This window comes from Salmo salar, chromosome 09, assembly GCF_965601325.2.
Source record: "Salmo salar chromosome 09, fSalSal1, whole genome shotgun sequence".
NCBI lineage: Eukaryota > Metazoa > Chordata > Actinopteri > Salmoniformes > Salmonidae > Salmo > Salmo salar.
In genome coordinates, this window is record NC_138299.1 from 4,327,452 (window position 1) to 4,346,386 (window position 18,935).

The 18,935-nt window shown below is 42.5% G+C and overlaps 2 protein-coding genes across 4 annotated transcripts in view; one reads left to right on the forward strand and one right to left on the reverse strand.

Annotated features, from left to right (window-relative positions):
• The window catches only part of rbks (ribokinase), an 85,524-nt gene extending 70,559 nt beyond the window's left edge, over nucleotides 1–14,965 (forward strand). Inside the window, exons 8-10 of one of the 3 annotated variants that reach the window (XM_014209960.3) lie at nucleotides 2,356–2,550; nucleotides 3,217–3,279; nucleotides 14,701–14,808. In XM_014209960.3, the coding sequence (XP_014065435.1) occupies nucleotides 2,356–2,550; nucleotides 3,217–3,279 (258 nt within the window). In that variant the 3' untranslated portion in view covers nucleotides 14,701–14,808. Of the gene's footprint in view, nucleotides 1–2,355; nucleotides 2,551–3,216; nucleotides 3,280–14,700 lie in introns of all 3 variants that reach the window. The other 2 variants (XM_014209961.3, NM_001140851.1) reach the window with 2 other exon arrangements.
• On the reverse strand, nucleotides 14,958–18,273 carry mrpl33 (mitochondrial ribosomal protein L33). The gene is made up of 4 exons (XM_014210011.3): nucleotides 18,155–18,273; nucleotides 17,749–17,767; nucleotides 17,332–17,438; nucleotides 14,958–16,755 (listed from the first exon to the last, which is right to left on the reverse strand). The coding sequence occupies exons 1-4, from the start codon at nucleotides 18,174–18,176 to the stop codon at nucleotides 16,706–16,708; spliced, it is 198 nt and encodes a 65-aa protein (XP_014065486.1). The 5' UTR covers nucleotides 18,177–18,273; the 3' UTR covers nucleotides 14,958–16,705.
• Nucleotides 18,274–18,935: the final 662 nt, after the last annotated feature.

Below are 18,935 nucleotides of genomic sequence, written 5' to 3' on the forward strand. Positions count from 1 at the left end.
CATAAAAGTAACATATAAAAATATGTCAATTCAAGCTAGAGATATCAGCTGCGTCTCAATCCACTGTATCCGCCTCTGTCGGCCTTCTGCATCTGCGATGGAGGTTGCCAAGTTACAGCAGTGTTTGTCAGACAGAGACATCCCGAAAATTGGTCTTCTCGTGAAAATGTCTATAGTGTCCGAACAGTTTGGCCTACACTATTATGATCACTCTGTGGAAAGGGAAGACGCTCACGAACACAATGGTGTTCTTCGTTTTGCTTTTCGACGGGACCGTTTTGCTCTACGACGGGTTTCCTTCAGATGGGACTCGTCTGAGGGTCAGCCATAGAAACTAATGGAAGTATGGAGATAGTTGTGCCAACAACAATAACAGGTTAAATATGTGTCCAAAAAAGCTAAAATATTTCCTGACCTTACTTATAATCTCAGCAAAAAAATAAAAGTCCCCTTTTCAGGACCCTGTCTTTCAAAGATAATTCGTAAAAATCCAAATAACCATAAACAATTAATGAACATGCACCTGTGGAACGGTCGTTAAGACACTAACAGCTTACAGACGGTAGGCAATTAAGGTCACAGTTATGAAAACTTAGGACACTAAAGTGGCCTTTATACTGACTCTGAAAAACACCAAAAGAAAGATGCCCAGGGTCCCTGCTCATCTGCGTGAACATGCCTTAGGCATGCTGCAAGGAGGCATGAGGACTGCAGATGTGGCCAGGGCAATAAATTGCAATGTCCGTACTGTGAGACGCCTAAGACAGCGCTACAGGGAGACAGGACGGACAGCTGATTGGCCTCACAGTGGCAAACCGCATGTAACAACACCTGCACAGGATCGGTACATTCGAACATCACACCTGCGGGACAGGTACAGGATGGCAACAACAACTGCCCGAGTTACACCAGGAACGCACAATCCCTCCATCAGTGCTCAGACTGTCCACAGTAGGCTGAGAGAGACTGGACTGAGGGCTTGTAGGCCTGTTATAAGGCAGGTCCTCAACAGACATCACCGGCAACAACGTCGTCTATGGGCACAAACCCACCGTTGCTGGACCAGACAGGACTGGCAAAAAGTGCTCTTCACTGACGAGTCGCGGTTTTGTCTCACCAGGGGTGATGGTCGGATTCACGTTTATCATCGAAGGAATGAGCGTTACACCGAGGCCTGTACTCTGGAGCGGGATCGATTTGGAGGTGGAGGGTCCGTCATGGTCTGGGACGGTGTGTCACAGCATCATCGGACTGAGCTTGTTGTCATTGCAGGCAATCTCAACACTGTGCGTTACAGGGAAGACATCCTCCTCCCTCATGTGGTACACTTCCTGCAGGCTCATCCTGACATGACCCTCCAGCATGACAATGCCACCAGCCATACTGCTCGTTCTGTGCGTGATTTCCTGCAAGACAGGAATGCCAGTGTTCTGCCATGGCCAGCGCTGAGCCCAGATCTCAATCCCATTGAGCACGTCTGCGACCTGTTGGATCAGACGGTGAGGGCTAGACCCATTCCCCCCAGAAATGTCCGGGAACTTGCAGGTGCCTTGTTGGAAAAGTGGGGTAACATCTCACAGCAAGAACTGGCAAATCTGGTGCAGTCCATGAGGAGGAGATGCACTGCAGTACTTAATGCAGCTGGTGGCCACACCAGATACTGACTGTTACTTTTGATTTTGACCCCCCTTTGTTCAGGGACACATTATCCCATTTCTGTTAGTCACATGTCTGTGGAACTTGTTCAGTTTGTCTCAGTTGTTGAATCTTGTTATGTTCATAGAAATATTTACACATGTTAAGTTTGCTGAAAATAAACGCAGTTGACAGTGAAAGGATATTTATTTTTTTGCTGAGTTTATAACCCCGATATAGGACTGACACTTCAAAACTTTATTTCAAAACCATTTTTTGGGGCTATTTATGAATGCTATTAAATGTGTTTCTATGGGCTATAGTAGTAAAGGCCATATTCAATATTTTATCCCCAAAAAATAATGTATACCTAAATGGGTCCTAAAATTTCAAATGAAATATCGAAATGATCCATGGTGTGACCATCTTAAACAATTCCATATATTAGCATACCCCCCCAATAGAAATTTCCATCAGATCAGTGACTGAGAAGAATGTAAAACTGAACTAATAGGGATTTATAAAGTGATTTTGCAAAGTGCCTCCATTGTAAGAACTCAACTTACCCCTCACCAATGTGCTGCACCCTCCAGGGCGATGCACACCCACACACTCAACATACATAGATTTTCACTTCGAGGTGGGCCAGTAGTCTGAAGGTTGCTGGCTCAAATCCCAGACCACACAATCTCTAACACATCTCCCTGGTGGTCTCCACAGGCAGAGCTGCTGACGGGGGTGGCCGTGGCGAGTATAGAGGATGCTGGCCGGGCCGGACAGGAGCTGCTGAGGCGAGGCTGCAGCTCGGTCATCATCACCCTGGGCTCCCGGGGCTGCGTTGTGCTGTCGGCACAGGAGCCCTCGTCCCCATCACACCACGTCCCCACCAAGCCGGTGACAACGGTGGATACCACGGTAAGAATATCCCTAGGGTCTTAATATCACAGTTTCTCAAGCCTGCATGTCAAAGTGTAGGCATATTGGCTATAGTTAAATGAGGGAAGCGCCAGAAAATGTAACTAAACTTTAATGAGACTTAATTATAAACGCAACATGTGAAGTGTTGGTCCCATGTTTAATGAGCTGAAATAAAAGATCCCAGACATTTTCCATATGCACAAAAAGCTTTTCTCTAAAATGTTTGTTTATATCCTTGTTAGTAAGCATTTCTCCTTTGCCAAAGTAATCCATTCACCTGACAGGTGTGGCATATCAAGAAGCTGATTAAACAGCATGATCATTACACAGGTGAATAAAAGTCCACTCTAAAATGTGCAGTTTTGTCACAAAAAGTTCGGAGGACTCATGGACTCATGGCTCTCGACCTTTGCCTCTCCCGAGTCTGTACGGGAGTTGCAGCGATGGGACAAGACTGTAACTAACAATTGGATACAACGAAATTGGGAAGAACAAGGGCTAAGAAAATACATATTAAAAAATATATATATTGTCTTTGTAGCCAGCACTTTCAGACAGGATTTCGTAACGGACCTGAAGTCTCAACTAATGGGTTGCCATGATTGTCGAACGTTGAAAAGTAATGCTGTTCCATCGATTTTCTCCCCCCCCTTCACTTCAAAGAGGAAGGCATCCGATCAGCCAACATCACTGCAGCAGAAAAGAGAACAAGCTGAGAATGAGTAGGTGTGTCCAAACTTTTGACTGGTACTGTGTATAATATATACATTTCTGTTCAAAAGTTTGGGGTCACTTAGAAATGTCCTTGTTTTGGAAAGAAAAGCACATTTTTTTGTCCATTAAAATAACATCAAATTGATCAGAAATACAGTTTGTTTCACAATAAAAAATATTTTGCATCTTCAAAGTGGTAGGCATGTTGTGTAACTCAAATGATACTAACCCCCCAAAAATCAATTTTAATTCCAGGTTGTAAGGCAACAAAATAGGAAAAATGCCAGGGAGGGTGAATACTTTTGCCAGCCACTGTATTTTTCTCCATCTCAACTACTCTTCAATGTATTCCGGCTCAAATAAATAGGGCTGTATGTTCCTATGCAAAATAAAATAAAAAATGTTTTATCATCCAGCTCTTCTTGGAAAAAGGAATCATCAGGAACAGCCATTGTAGCTAACTATTTAGCCAACTCGGGTAGGCAGTGAGTACACTGTAACAGCTCCTGTGATCCTGTAAACTAGTACCGCCACCATTTTGAAAAGCCTGCATTCGAGGGTGGGAACAAGGAAGTATGGCTCCTGTCAGGCTGTAATCTTCACAAAGCCAGGGAAAATGAGTCAACCTAGATATCCTGCAATGTCCTGGCAGATATGAATATCGTTGAGAAAAGTTCAATGGCTCTATTGAACAAGAACAACCATATCTTCACGCTGCTAGCGGGAACGTGCAATCGGAATAACACAAAGGCCACAACAATTGCTACAAAACATGGCTCCATTCATTTTTATATCAGACAGCCGGCTCAATCAACCAGTGACGTCATTGGTAGCGCAAAAATGTATAAATACAGCTATAGTGCATAATTGTGTCTGAAACACCCTCTCATCATTCAAAATTATGTAGGGAGACCTGAAAAACATCCCATATAGTGTCTAGCAGTGAAGTTTACATTTAATATGCCATTGAAACCAGCATTTGTATCATGTTCTATTGGTTTTCAAATCAACTTTTTTTTTTGTCCAGCAGCCAAAGGCATAATCATTAACATATACTTTAAGTAACCCATGTTAGTTGATGCATCTTTAGATCTCCCTTCTTTCTTAACGTCTAACAGATATTTTCATGAAACCACTCACGCGTGCGGTGCACTTTTGAGAATGGTGTTTTCCGCTAATTGCATTTTGGAACATTCCCGCATACCCTACAGCCATGTGCTAATTGTTGAGCTTATAATATGAAGAAATAAAACATTATAAACATTTTAAGCTATACATTTTGATCTGTTGCATTAATGTTCAGTGGTTGAATGAATTTGGGATCTGTCGCCCGAGAACTGTCCCAGAACCGTAGACATTTTTCATCATCCCAGAGATAACCTTAATTTCAATCCCTGGAGGGAATTATTTAATAAGTCAATAAGCATAGTGTAACCAACTCTATGAGGCCATAAGCCAAGAAGAAAATGCTCACCCAGAAGCAGCGCTCTTTGTGGCCGGGGACTTTAATGCAGGCAAACTTAAATCAGTTTGACCAAATTCTTTACCAGCATGTCACATGTGCAACCAGAGAAAACAAATCCTAGACCACCTTTACTCCACACACAGAGATGCATACAAAGCTCTCCCCCGCCCTCCATTTGGCAAATCTGACCATAATTCTATCCTCCTGATTCCTGCTTACAAGCAAAAAACGAAATCAGGAAGTACCAGTGACACGCTCAATACGGAAGTGAAGTGGTCAAATTACGCGGATGCTACACTACAGGACTGTTCTAATAGCACAGACTGGAATATGTTCCGGGATTCATCCAATGGCATTGAGGACTACACCACCTCAGTCATCGGCTTCATCAATAAGTGCATCGACGACGTCATCCCCACAGTGACTGTACATACATATCCTAATCTGAAGCCATGGATTACAGGCAACATCCGCATCGAGCTAAAGGCTAGAGCTGCCACTTTCAAGGAGTGGGAGACTAATCCGGGCACTTATAAGAAATCCCGCTATGCCCTCAGACGAACCATCAAACAAGCAAAGCGTCAATGCAGGATTAAGATTGAATCCTACTACACTGGCTCTGACGCTCGTCGGATATGGCAGGGCTTGAAAACATTTACGGACTACAAAAGGAAACCCAGACGCAAGCTGCCCAGTGACGTGATGCCTTTTATGCTCGCTTCGAGGCAAGCAACACTGAAGCATGCACGAGAGCACCAGCTGTTCTGGATGGCTGTGTGATAACGCTCTCGGTAGCCGATGTGAACAAGACCTTTAAACAGGTCAACATTCACAAAGCCGCTGGGCCAGATGTATTACCAGGACGTGTACTCAAAGCATACGCAGACCAATTGGCAAGTGTCTTCACTGACATTTTCAACCTCTCCCTGACTGAGTCTGTAATACCTACATGTTTCGAGCAGACCACCATAGTCCCCGTGCCCAAGGAAGTGAAGGTAAACTGTCTAAATGATTACCGCCCTGTGGCATTCACGTCGGTAGCCATGAAGTGCTTTGAAAGGCTGGTCATGGCTCACATCAGCATCCTCCTGGACACCCTAGACCCACTCCAATTCGCATACCGCCCCAACAGATCCACAGATGATGTGATCTCAATCGCACTCCACACTGCCCTTTCTCACCTGGACAAAAGGAACACCTATGTGAGAATGCTGTTCATTGACTACAGCTCAGCGTTCAACACCATAGTGCCCACGAAACTCATCACTAAGCTAAGGACTCTACGACTAAACACCTCCCTCTGCAACTGGATCCTGGACTTCCTGACGGGCCGCCCCCAGGTGGTAAGAGTAGGCAGCAACAGGTCTGCCACACTGATCCTCAACACTGGGGCCCCTCAGGGGTGTGTACTTAGTCCCCTCCTGTATTCCCTGTTCACCCACGACTGCGTGGCCAAACACGACTCCAACACCATCATTAAGTTTGCTGACAACACAACAGTGGTAGGCCTGATCACCGACAACGATGAGACGGCCTATAGGGAGGAGGTCAGAGAACTGGCAGTGTGGTGACCGGACAACAACCTCTCCCTCAATGTGAGCAAGACTAAGAAGCTGATCGTGGACTACAGGAAAAGGCAGGCCGGCTGTAGTGGAGCTGGTCGAGAGTTTGAAGTTCCCTGGTGTCCACATCGCCTACGAACTATCATGGTCCAAACATACCAAGACAGTCGTGAAGAGGGCATCACACAACCTTTTCCCCCTTAGGAGACTGAAAAGATTTGTCATGGGTCCCCAGATCCTCAAAAGGTTCTACAGCCGCACCATCGAGAGCATCCTGACCGGTTGCATCACCGCCTGGTATGGCAACTGCTCGGCATCTGAACGTAAGGCGCTACAGAGGGTAGTGCGAACGGCCCAGTACATCACTGGGGGCAAGCTTTCCAGCACCTATATAATAGGCGGTGTCAGAGGAAAGCCCATAAAATTGTCAGAGACTCCAGTCACCCAAGTTATAGACTTTTTTTTACATTTACAGTTTAGTCATTTAGCAGACACTCTTATCCAGTGCATGCATACAGTTCATAATTTTTTTTTTACGTACTGGTCCCCCGTGGGAATCGAACCCACAACCCTGGCATTGCAAACACCATGCTCTACCAACTGAGCCACACGGGATCTCTACTACCGCACGGCAAGCGGTACCGGAGCGCTAAGTCTAGGACCAAGAGGCTCCTCAAACAGCTTCTACCCCCATGCCATAAGACTGCTGAACAATTAATAAAATCGCCACCGGACAATTTACATTGACCCCCCCCACCCCCTCCCTTTTGTACAGTGCTGCTTCTCGCTATTTGATTATCTATGCATAGTCACTTCTCCTACATGTACAAATTACCTCAACTAACCTGTACCCCCGCACACTGACTCGGTACCGGTACCCCCTGTACATAACCTCATTATTGTTTTTCTTATTGTGTTACTTTTTTATTATTACTTTTTATTTTAGTCTACTTGGTAAATATTTTCTTAACTCTTCTTGAACTGCAAAGTTGGTTAAGGGCTTGAGTAAGCATTTCACGGTAAAGTCTACACTTGTTGTATTCGGCGCATGTGACAAATACAGTTTGATTTGATTTGTCTTATTTTCTATGGTAAAAAAAAAGTGATTTATTTTGATAAGTGGTTCCTTGCATCATACAAGGATGTAAAAATGGTGTTACAGACAAGTGACTGGACATGTGACTTGAGCTTTTGGACAAGTAAAACAATCAGACCTACTTGTCCGAAGGGCAAGTGGCTAAAAAAGTAAATGTCAAACCCTGCACATTATTTTCCATGATCTAACAACTGATTCCTCAACATAACCATAAAAGAAAAGCAGATGTTTGCATCACTTTGATGTGGACACTCATCTTCAGGTTCTGGGAGGACACCGAAAAAGATTACATATGCGCACAATATGTTGTGTACTACTAATCACCATAACGTGATTAAATGAAATTCTCTCGGCCCCTGACCAGCACACGCTGTACGACGTCCCAGAGGTAGAGGCTAATGGCTCGGCAGTTTCTCACCCCAGCAGAGGTTAAAGATTAAACTAGGTTTCATAGGGGATGTGGGGACATTTTGGATTCTCTTCCTGATTTCATCTTGAAAAGGCTTTGCCGTCACGCCTGGCTCGGTGAGACGTTCGCACTTCCTGTTCGAGTTCAGGACACAACTGATTTAGAGTTGATGCATTTGTTAGGCTATAGAGAAAAATGGTCATTTTCATTTTGTTTGCATACAACTACAGATGATACATTTCATAAATTCTACAGGATAACAGTGTTGTGAATTAGAGAGTCCAGCAGTTTGCGTGCAGTTGATATTGGGCTGCAAAAGTACAGATGCATTCAAACTACAAGATTATATCTCCTTAAACTGGGTGTCTTGTATCTTGGGTTTAATAAGAAACTTTTACATTTTGAAACTCATTGTTCCTGTTTGGAATCAAAATCCCCCATTAACTGAAGTTAAAACAAGTGAACCAACTGAAGCAGGAGAGTAACAATAGGGGTGTGTTTAGGGCTTCATGCCTGTTGGGTTTTTTCTCTCCCATCAACACCTTGCCACAACCCGAAGTGTCATATTCCTGTCTTAGTGTGTATGTCTGTACTGTAATTTAGTGTGTATGTCTGTACTGTAATCCACCTTATACACTCCCCATTTACAAAACAGTACAATAGATACCAATTTGCTGAAGTCAGTGCAATGTGAGAGTGCTCAGAAGCAATTAGTGTCCTGACTGCGTGTGCACAGATCCCACAAGTTAGCTTTACCGATCCATTAATGTTACCAAAACTATTTGTACTGCAATCTGCCTCGATGTACCTATAATTAAATGACCCTTTATACTTTTACTGTCCCTAGTACTACACGCAAACACACCAACTCCCCCATTCCCTGGTGGTGCATACGAAATGAACCATAGCCCTGAGGGGAACCTGGCTTAGCTTCCTTCACCCCAAACCCCCTCCCCTCCCTCTGTGACTCACCTCTCAGCCCTGCACCAGTCAGCAGAACACAACACAGCCCAGCCTGTGATCGGGCCTTGGTTTTGGCAGTGCTCCCCCCCTACACTTTGATGGCCCCATAAATTCTGGAGTGTTTAACTCTTTTGGATGCCCTAATCCCTCTTCCAGTAAACAATTTATTTTTACTAGCAAAAAAAAAGATTGTTTTCTGAATGGCTAGTCAGACTCACAGACCTTTGGTGTTTCCTTTTCATTTATTTGTTAAAAAATGTTTACATGCATGGTAAGGCATGTCAGGTGATTACCTCTTAAAAAAGTATTTGGTTCTTTGATTTTGTTCATTGCCGTTTTTCGCTGAGTAAACACGGTGTAGTGCTGCACTCTCAATTTTTTCGCCAGAAGCATGTTTGCTTGGTGTGAATTTGATGGCTTCGATGTTATGCGTGGGTTGGCGAACTGAGGAAGGAGGCTGGGTCTGAAGCCATGATCTTGCAGGATCAACACTGTCAACACCCAAAAATACACATAAATATTGTTTTATTATACTGCCAGTATCCTTTCCAGTCAGTGCTGAGTTCAAAGAAGCATACAATTCTAGCTTCTCCTGGTTGCTACCCCAGTACTTTCATCATCCACTGAACCACAACACCCTACCGCCTCCTCTTCCACGAGCAACACATTTTACGTGGCAAGGCTTTAGAAGCGGAGTCAGGGTCAGCTGCAAAGCTGGACTGGTAACAAAGCAAAATTCACTCTTCCCTCCCGTCTTCCCCCCCGTCTTCCCCTAAAGTTTTCCTTCTTTCTTAAATTGAGTGCAGGCATTCCTACTTTCACAGAGGCTGCGCTGTTAGTGTGGATGATTGGATGATGCTTGCGCACACAAGTCTGCGGTCTCTGTTTCTCACGCACACACACACACAGTGGCCACCCCTTTGGCCTGTGCTTTTCCTGTACTGTGGGGTTGGTGTGATGGTGGGGGTAGTTGCCAGGCCAGACAAAACAGCTCAGAGTGGGTCTGGACAATCCATATCATCCTGACTTCCTTCCTATGAGAGGAGACAGATGAGGACCACTCACAGGCTTGTTCCTGGAAGCAGTAGGTAGGGGAATACCCCAGTATTCTTCACCTCTTCTGAACCCTGACCACCGGGTAGTTAGTCACTACGAAGATGGCGCTACGAAGGGAGGCCCCCATGGAGTCCTTATTGGACTGCACATGCCAGTGATTAGTTACCACCTCTATGCCATGCAGTCCAAGCTATCCTCTTCTTCTGAATCTGTGTACATTTATCACACTTGTGAAAAGAACAAATTAAGAAAAAAATGACAAGACTGTAAGCCAAAATAATGGATAGATCAAAGACATTGTGCTCAGGAGGCTTAATCTATTCAATTAACTGTGCTTTTGATCTGGTCATTATCTTCCGATACTTCCGCAGAGCAACTGTCATCAGTCTTTCCCGGAAGCTTGGGGTCCAGTAACAGTTTGTCAGCACTGGCCAAGGAGTTCTTTACTCTCTCTAGGGGGTCCTTATTGATGAGGGCCCCAGGCTGGGGATTACTGTTTCCCCATCCGTCACGCCCGTATGGGAGACTAGATTACAGGAAATACAGTCATTGTGATGCACAATGTCAGGTTCTTTGTATCCCCTTTTTAAAACTAAGTTTAGGGCAGGGATCCGTTTTGAAAGAAAGGAGACAAATGAAGAGCGCCACGAAGGAAGTTAAATTTGCATATCTGTTTTGATTTCAAAAAAGCATTTGAATGTTGACAAAAAATAAAGGAGTGAAAAGGAAAGAAAAGCTACAGCCACAACATGCATCTACACTCATAGACCACAGTTGTTTATGCTGATGTTAGATTGTTCATGCTGCACCTTACCTCAAACATTTACGACTAACAATGCTGAGAACCAGCCAAGGGATAAAGGTTACCGTGTAGCGTACGGAGCTAGCCGTGAGAGAGCATCAGTACTCGTCCACGGCTACCGCTTCTGTCGTTTGACTGACAGGCTTTCCAATCTAACCTTCACCAAAGTGTGTCGAGGGCAGCCGCAGCGGGGCTGAGGGGGGCTGAGGTTGTCAGCTCCAGTGAGCGTCACGTGGGGATGCGACGCTGTCACATGTCAGTCTCAGGCATTGTTTTCAACACAGGACGAGAGGACAGTGACTCGGCATGGGGAGCATTGGAACGTGGTGGACAGAGACGATCAGATTAGAAGACTTGAGTTGTAATCCAGTGTCACTCCAGTTACACTCTTTAGAAATGACAAAAACATTGAGGATCAGTTCTCAGTATGTGTATCTTGTAGATTACATGTTCATCATTTCTGTTGATTATAATGGAATTGGCCTGATTCTGTGGTGGAAAAAGAATAAGAATGCCAACTTGAAATAGAAATGTGCAAATGATCGCAAATGTTCTGGCAACTTGGCTGATAATGTGATACCTTCTTTTCGCTCAGTATTCTTTGATATGTTATTTGTCTCCTCATGCCAACCTCATTGAGTTTGGGTGTGGACAGGGTGTAGTCATTGTCTCACCAGAACTGTGAACTGGAAACTTGCCAAAGTGGGACTGTACATTTCCACATGGTAAGCACAACCCAACCCAACGACCAGACAGGAGACAAACATACAGTGCATTCGGAAAGTATTCAGACACCTTGACTTTTTCTACTTTTTCTTACGTTAGTCTTATTCTAAAATGGGTGAAAAAAATATATAATCCTCATCAATCACAATACCCCATAATGAAAAAGCAAAAACAGACGTAGAAATGTTTGCAAATTTCTTACAAATAAAAAACATACCTTATTTACATAACTATTCTCACCCTTTGCTATGAGACTTGAAATTGAGCTCGGGTGCATCCTGTTTCCATTGATTATCCTTGAGATGTTTCTACAACTCGATTGGAGTCCACCTGTGGTAAATTAAATTGATTGGACATGATTTCGAAAGGCACACACCTGTCTATATAAGGTCACACAGATGACATTGCATGTCAGAGCAAAAACCAAGCCATGAGGTCGAAGGAATTGTCCGTAGTGCTCTGAGACAGGATTGTGTCGAGGCACAGATCTGGGTAAGGGTACCAAAACATTTCTGCAGCATTGAAGGTCCCCAAGAACTGTGTCCGCCATCATTCTTAAAATGGAAGAAATTTGGAACCACCAAAACTCTTCCTAGAGCTGGCTGCCTGGCCAAACTGAGCAATTGGGGGAGATGGGCCTTGGTCAGGGAGGTGACCAAGAACCCAAATTATCGCTCTGACAGAGCTCAAGAGTTCCTCTGTGGAGATGGGAGAACCTTCCAGAAGGACAATCATCTCTGCAGCACTGCACCAATCAGGCCTTTATGGTAGAGTGGCCAGACTGAAGCCACTCCTCAGTAAAAGGCACGACAGCCCGCTTGGAGTTTGCCAAAAGGCACCTAAAGGATTCTCAGACCATGAGAAAGAAGATTCTCTGGTCTGATGAAACCAAGGTTGAATGCCAAGCATCACGTCTGGAGGAAACCTGGCACCATCATTACGGTGAAGCATGGTGGTGGCAGCATCATGCTGTGGGAATGTTTTTCAGCGGCAGGGACTGGGAGACTAGTCAGGATCGAGGGAAAGATGAACGAAGCAAAGTACATAGAGATCCTTGATAAAAACCTGCTCCAGAGCGCTCAGGACCTCAGACTTGGGCTAAGGATCACCTTCCAACAGGACATTGACCCTAAGCACACAGCCAAGACAACACAGGAGTGGCTTTGGGACAGGATGTCCTTGAGTGGCGCAGGCAGAGCCCGAACTTGAATCCAATCTCTGGACAGACCTGAAAATAGCTGTGCAGCAACGCTCCCCATCCAACCTGACAGAGCTTGAGAGGATCTGAAGAGAAGAATGGGAGAAACTCCCCAAATACAGGTGTGCCGAGCTTGTAGCATCATACCCAAGAAGACTCGAGGCTGTAATCGCTGCCAATGTTGCTTCAACAAAGTACTGAGTAAAGGTTCTGAATACTTATGTAAATGTGATTTCCTTTTTTTTTATAACCTGTTTTTGCTTTGTCATTATGGGGTATTGTGTGTAGATTGATGAAGAAAAAACCCCAATTTAATTAATTTTAGAATAAGGCTGTAATGTAACAATGTTGAAAAAGTCGAGGGGTGTGAATACTTGAATGCTCTGTACATGGGTAAAAATTTAAATCTACCCACTTTTTAAGATTTTTCTCCCCCTGTATTCACTTTTTCCAGTCTCTCACCAATCCCTGAAAGTCACCTTTGACTCTAGCCTTGTTTCTTGGCTGATGAGAGTTCTGAATGGGGGATGTGGTGGGAGGCTACTTGGGGAGGGGTGGAGGTGTTCGGGGATGTGTGCAATGAACTATTTGAGAGGCAGAATGGTGAGTAATTGGCCAGGCTTGTGAGAACCAGTGGCGGGGGCCATCTGTGGTTAAATCTGAACGCTTTGCCACATTCCTCCATGCGTTTTCCTATCAGTGATCTAACACCCTCATCTCATCCCTCCTACACACCCAAGCCCACCCCCCTGGGCACCTATTGCACATTCCATCATCACTGTCAATAGCAGAGAGAAAGAAAGATTAAACCCATGACAAACCGATAGGCAATCCCAGAGGAGTGTTAGCCTATAAAACTGCCAGGATGGCAGAAAACTGGAATAGGGGAGATGCCCAAAGGACTTATTCACACCTAATCCTAACTTGGGATCTGTGCGCTGAACTTGGAACTTATAAGAACAATGCATTGATGTCAATAATAGATGTGTGCAAAATTTGATCGCAAATTAGGATTTTGCTCTTTGGAGTCTAGACTTTGAATTGGTCCTCCTCCTCACCAATTACTACTCTGAGGTTGTTGTCTTTAAACGTGCCTATAACCTCAGGTTGTATAGGATACACGAGACAAAGTGATAAAATACACATCAACAAAATATGCTCAAATTAGAAAAAATGCTTTTTACTGTAAAAGTATCTTGTTTGATACTGTAAATGGGTAATGTTGTGTCAAAAAGGAACACAAATGTCCTAGTAAAATACATGTCCTTTCAATTTTTGACATATTTTGCATTTGTATTTTAGTTATGGCATTTGCACTCAAGCCTCTGATAATTATATTTAGTTTGCACAGATCAAGTTTAGGTAGGTATCATTTGAAAGAAATCATGTGCTCAGAAATATGACTTGTATTTAAATGTTGATAATGCTTTACTTTTATTAATTCTGGAAAAGTCATTAATATGTCAAAAATATCCTTTTTATTTCTATACTTTTTTTATATTGACTGTACTCTAAGAACATATAACATTGTGGTATATGGTATAATTCTGCCAAGGTGACCCTGTCAATAGACAAATCTATTTGGCTAAATATGTTGGTGAGAAAAAAAGTCAAATGTATTACATTATTCTGGCATATTATATGAATAATACCCCCACATTTGTTTTTATATACGATAGCTATTTGAAAATGTAAGCAAAATATTCTTCATTTATGCAATATGCAAGTGAATACATCGGTCTTGTCGTCTTATCTTCAGTTGTTTATAACAAAACGGGGAATCTCACACTGACAATTGGAAGTGATAAGACATTTGTTTGTCATAAAAGGTGAGTATTAGGCCATTTCAGACTAATGGCGGAGGCATTTCAACTGACAGTGGGGAGCCTTGTTCAAAAAGCTACAATTGACAAGTGTCATAGCACCCCCTAATGTTGCCAACAGTTGGTCAGATAGTTAAATAACATCTCTAGTCTGTTCCTCTTCTCATCTCTAGTCTGTTCTCGCAGAAAGGTCATTGTTCACAGAAAGTACTTTGGCCTTTAAAAAAACTCTTATTAGCCTACATTTCAATTGAATTGTTGACACATTCAGTGCATTTGTTTTGCTATGTGAGTATGGTATTGGAGTAGTAACGACTGTTTGTCTCTACGCAGGGAGCCGGAGACAGTTTCATTGGTGCCCTGGCCTTCTACATGGCTCACTTCCCCACAATGTCCCTGGAAGAGATGGCCAGGAGAGCCAATCAGGTGGCAGGAGTGAGTGTACAGACAATTGGGACGCAGGCGTCTTATCCCTCTAAAAAGGACCTACCCACAGGCCTTTTCTAAAGATGGCAACTTGCACGCTAAATGGACACTGTGAGCCTGAACAATCTAAAACACTGTGCCAAGTAATTAAACGACTATGTAAATAACTTAATGGAACGATGGCCATTGTCCTTTATTAATCTGCCATACCAGTATTGTCATATACATTTTTTTTATATTCCAATGTGTCCAATAATGAGATTTAAATACATTTTGCTTCATACTAAATGTGTTCCACAAACTCATTATTGAAACAATTTCACTCAAACATTGTTTTTCATAAGCTTTGACAATATCAACAAATGGGACAGAAATATCAAACACATTTAAGAGGGAAAATACAACTTGAATCATTTCATTTTTATTCTGACCTACAATGAGGATACAAATAATTTACATGTCAGAAAAACTAGTGAAAAAGTTAACACCAAACCCAGACTAGTTTGTACCATTGATGGGTTGTAAGTTTGTCTAGACAAAAAAAAGTATTCTGTACTGAATTACCATAATGTTGTAAAAGCTTATGATCATTCAGCGTGAAACATAAGTGAACAGTTGTCCTTCTTTCATGTTTGCATTATTTCTTGGATGGCAGATATGATACTCTTGCAGAACAAAGATTATCAATAGAATGTGCCTACAGGAGAGAAATAACATACAAGTGGACAAAAACATGAAACAAGCTACTTCTTACTTATTGAGGAATAATTGTCTCAATAGCTAGGTTTCCATCCAATTGGCAAGATATTCATGGGAATATTCTAAAATCTACATACGAACAATATATGCACATTTTCCCACCAGAGATGTTTCCATCAAATTGACTTGTTGCGGATAAAAGGCTGTGCGTGACGATGTGGTGCACATAAAAATATATTTTGCAGTTAAATTCCCATGTACCAAATAAAATTCCCATGTACCAAATAAAAAATACAAGTGAAATGGGCTTCCATCACATTTTCAAGTCTACTGAGGGTTTTGTCACAAATGCTGCGTTATATAGCAAACGTGCCCACTCTGGTCTTTGCATGTGCGCTCTAGCCAACAGCTCACAGATACAGTGCGGGTAGGCTACCTACAGTACATGATCTTATTGTTATGGATAAGATCGAGATTATTACTCAAACGGCAGCCGATCATCATGTTACCAGAATAAGACCCTCAATATCTATAGGAAAGGAGCATTAAGCTCATCACTGTGCACTTTCACCACCCAGTGAAGTTCATCATAACTTATTTAAATCTGTAGCCAACTGCATGCTTTCCCAAGTCGTAGTGGGAGAACCACACAACATATCATGACTCCAGGTTTACTTCGATATGATGGCTATTATATCAATATTTGCGCATAAAGGGGTTTCCACCGCCATTTCTCACATAATTTAAAAAGGTATCTTTTTGTGTCGGTAAAATGAATTATGCGAGAAATGCCGTTGGAAACCCCATCAAATATTGATATAATAACATCGAAGTAAACCTGGAGTCATGATATGTTGTGTGGTTCGCCCACTACGACATGTATTTTGTTGTCGACCTTTGGAAATTTTACTGACAAATTTGCTGGTTCCATCAAGCCTGTCGTGAAATTTCTATCCGACATGTACTTTACTCACATAAAAAATGTTGGATGGAAACCTGGTTATTGATGTAAATGGAAACAGAACTGCTTGAGGTTTTGACACCGCTTGGTTCATCCCAAATGTTTACAATGAGTTGATGTGGTCCATGAATAGTCCAATAGGAACTCCTTAGCTCTTCTCGCGAATGACGGTTGACACATTTTAGACAATGTCAGTGAAATCATCTGATTAGATGTTGCAGATTCAAAAGTCTTGTTCTTTGCCGTTCATGGTTAAATCGACCTGATCTTCTTCTTTTCGTGAAAGAGGACGTGTTTGTTTACTGCAAAGACAGAAATAAAATTCTGAAGTGGGTGCACAATGAAAAGCTATGTGCAAAGTGTAGGTTTATCAGGTAAGCATTGCAAACCCGTTAAAAGAATTGTGACGGTATCATTTTGAAGCAGGGGCAAATGACTAGGCCTACATAGTATATGATTTGCATTATCTCAAAACACAAATGTTACCTGATATAAGCTGAATATTAAATCACTCATTATAGACAGTAGGACAGCAAAATGCCACTATTGGTTCTTTGTGTACGATGATGTCATATGGCTTGTCTACGTTAAAGCCACACTGGCTGTATCTGAAATGTTCTGTAAAAAAAACACTTGCTTCCCCTGTTCATGTTTCCTTAGGCTAATTCCTCTCCGCTCATTGGAGGAGGTCTGAGTGAGGACCAATGAGCTTTGAGAGAAACAAGGACGGCGAAAGCAAGGACTTGGCTGCAAGTAACGTTTACAGACACAGCCCTTGTGAGAGGCCAGTGTCCACTTGGCATCAGTGATAACTCCCTGAGAGAGAGTGTAATAGTTTGCTTCCATACAATGGTAATCAGAGAGGGTTTGTAGTTTACCCAAAGGGTCATTTTTTCGCAGCACCAGTTTATCGCGTAGTCGGTTCCTCTTGGTGTTGAAGCAGTAACCTGTCCCAGCAGCACTCACCATTTGCACTAGGACAGTCCTGTAACAAAGGCAATGGTTACTTTGTGATTGATAACACTTGTTATAGGCCACAATAATGATGAAAAAGATATACTACATGCTCATTGCTATTCCTTGGGTCACTTTTATCAAAGAGCAGATTGAGGATAATATTACAGCAAACAGTTTAGAGAAAGACATAAAATCTAAACTCCAATTTGTACTGTATGAAGCTTTTACTAGGAAGTAGCTTAGCTGAGGTATAATAAATGGTCCATGGATTAGATATGGTAATAGAGTTGGATGTCCATACACAAATTATGAGGTGGAGAAGGAAATCAATTACTTACTTTGACTTGGCCTTGGCCACTTGTGTGTATGGAAAAGATCAGATAATGAAATCAGATTGGCAAGATCATAACTCACTTAGGTAGCTAGCTAGCTTTAGGTTTAACTAGCTAGTTAAATACTAGAACACTTGCCATGGCTAGCTAGCTTAGCTTCTGCTTGTGCAAGCTAACGATAGTCAACACGACATCTCCATCTATAAAACATTGTTTCCGAATGTAGCTAAGTACTTAATCTAGCTAACGTTAGTTAACAAATTACATGCCGACTTCAATGCTACCATCCAGTGAATCACAGCTAGCTAAAATCGGCCAACCAAAGACATGCATAGAGCCAGCCAATTCTATATTTCGCCATACAACTTAGTGAAAAACTACAATATACAGCAACGTATTCAATCATACTCACGATTTACAGCAGTGAGGAACATATTTAATAGAGTATTACAACAGCTAGCTAGTTTAGGGTAAGTCACATTGAAATACCAAAGCACAACTTCCGGGTTAATGTTCTTGTCATTCCGGTCATTAACCCTTTCATTCCACTGAGCTATTTGTTTTTTCTGCACCTATTAAATAATTGGAGTATCTTCTATTAGAAAAATATATATGTATTGCTAAATGGAAGACAAAAACCAGGTCTACTAGTTGTATTCTTATGAGATTAAGAGCCACATATTGTTATTGTATTGCATCTAATTGAACCAAGAATGGCTCAATATGTACATATCATACTCAAAGAATGAGTACATCTTTTGTAACATTGTATTTTGATCATGTGTTTTAGGTACACTTTTCTCATATAGATAGTCAAGTAGTAAAAAAATAAAATAATAGCTTTCCAGTGTCAACGTAGTGCATGCACATCAATTCAACAGACACCATAACAGATAACATAACAGATGGGGAAAGATAAGGAAATCAACAAGGAAAACCTCAAAACACAAAAACAAATGAAAGGATTGAACCTAACAACCAGAAAGACACAGGTTCAAGAGGGCAAGAACGATACCACACCGGCAAGCTGAAAACACATTCTCTAACCCTAGCCATTCAGGAAATTAACAGGGACGTAACATTGTTGGACATAACCTATTGTCGTAAGCAGGCAGACGGGCAGGCAGGCAGGGAGCAGCTGTCAGGAAGTGTGTGGAGGAGAAACCTGCGTCACCAGAGGGATAATTCAGACT

What these genes read in the sequence shown, in the direction of transcription:
- mrpl33 (XM_014210011.3), bottom strand. Translation starts at nt 18,176, where the DNA reads ATGTTCCTCACTGCTGTAAATC. An exon ending in GCGAAAAAATGACCCTTTGG is followed by an intron (nt 16,756 to 17,331) that starts GTAAACTACAAA and finishes CTGTCTTTGCAG; the next exon opens with TAAACAAACACGTCCTCTTT.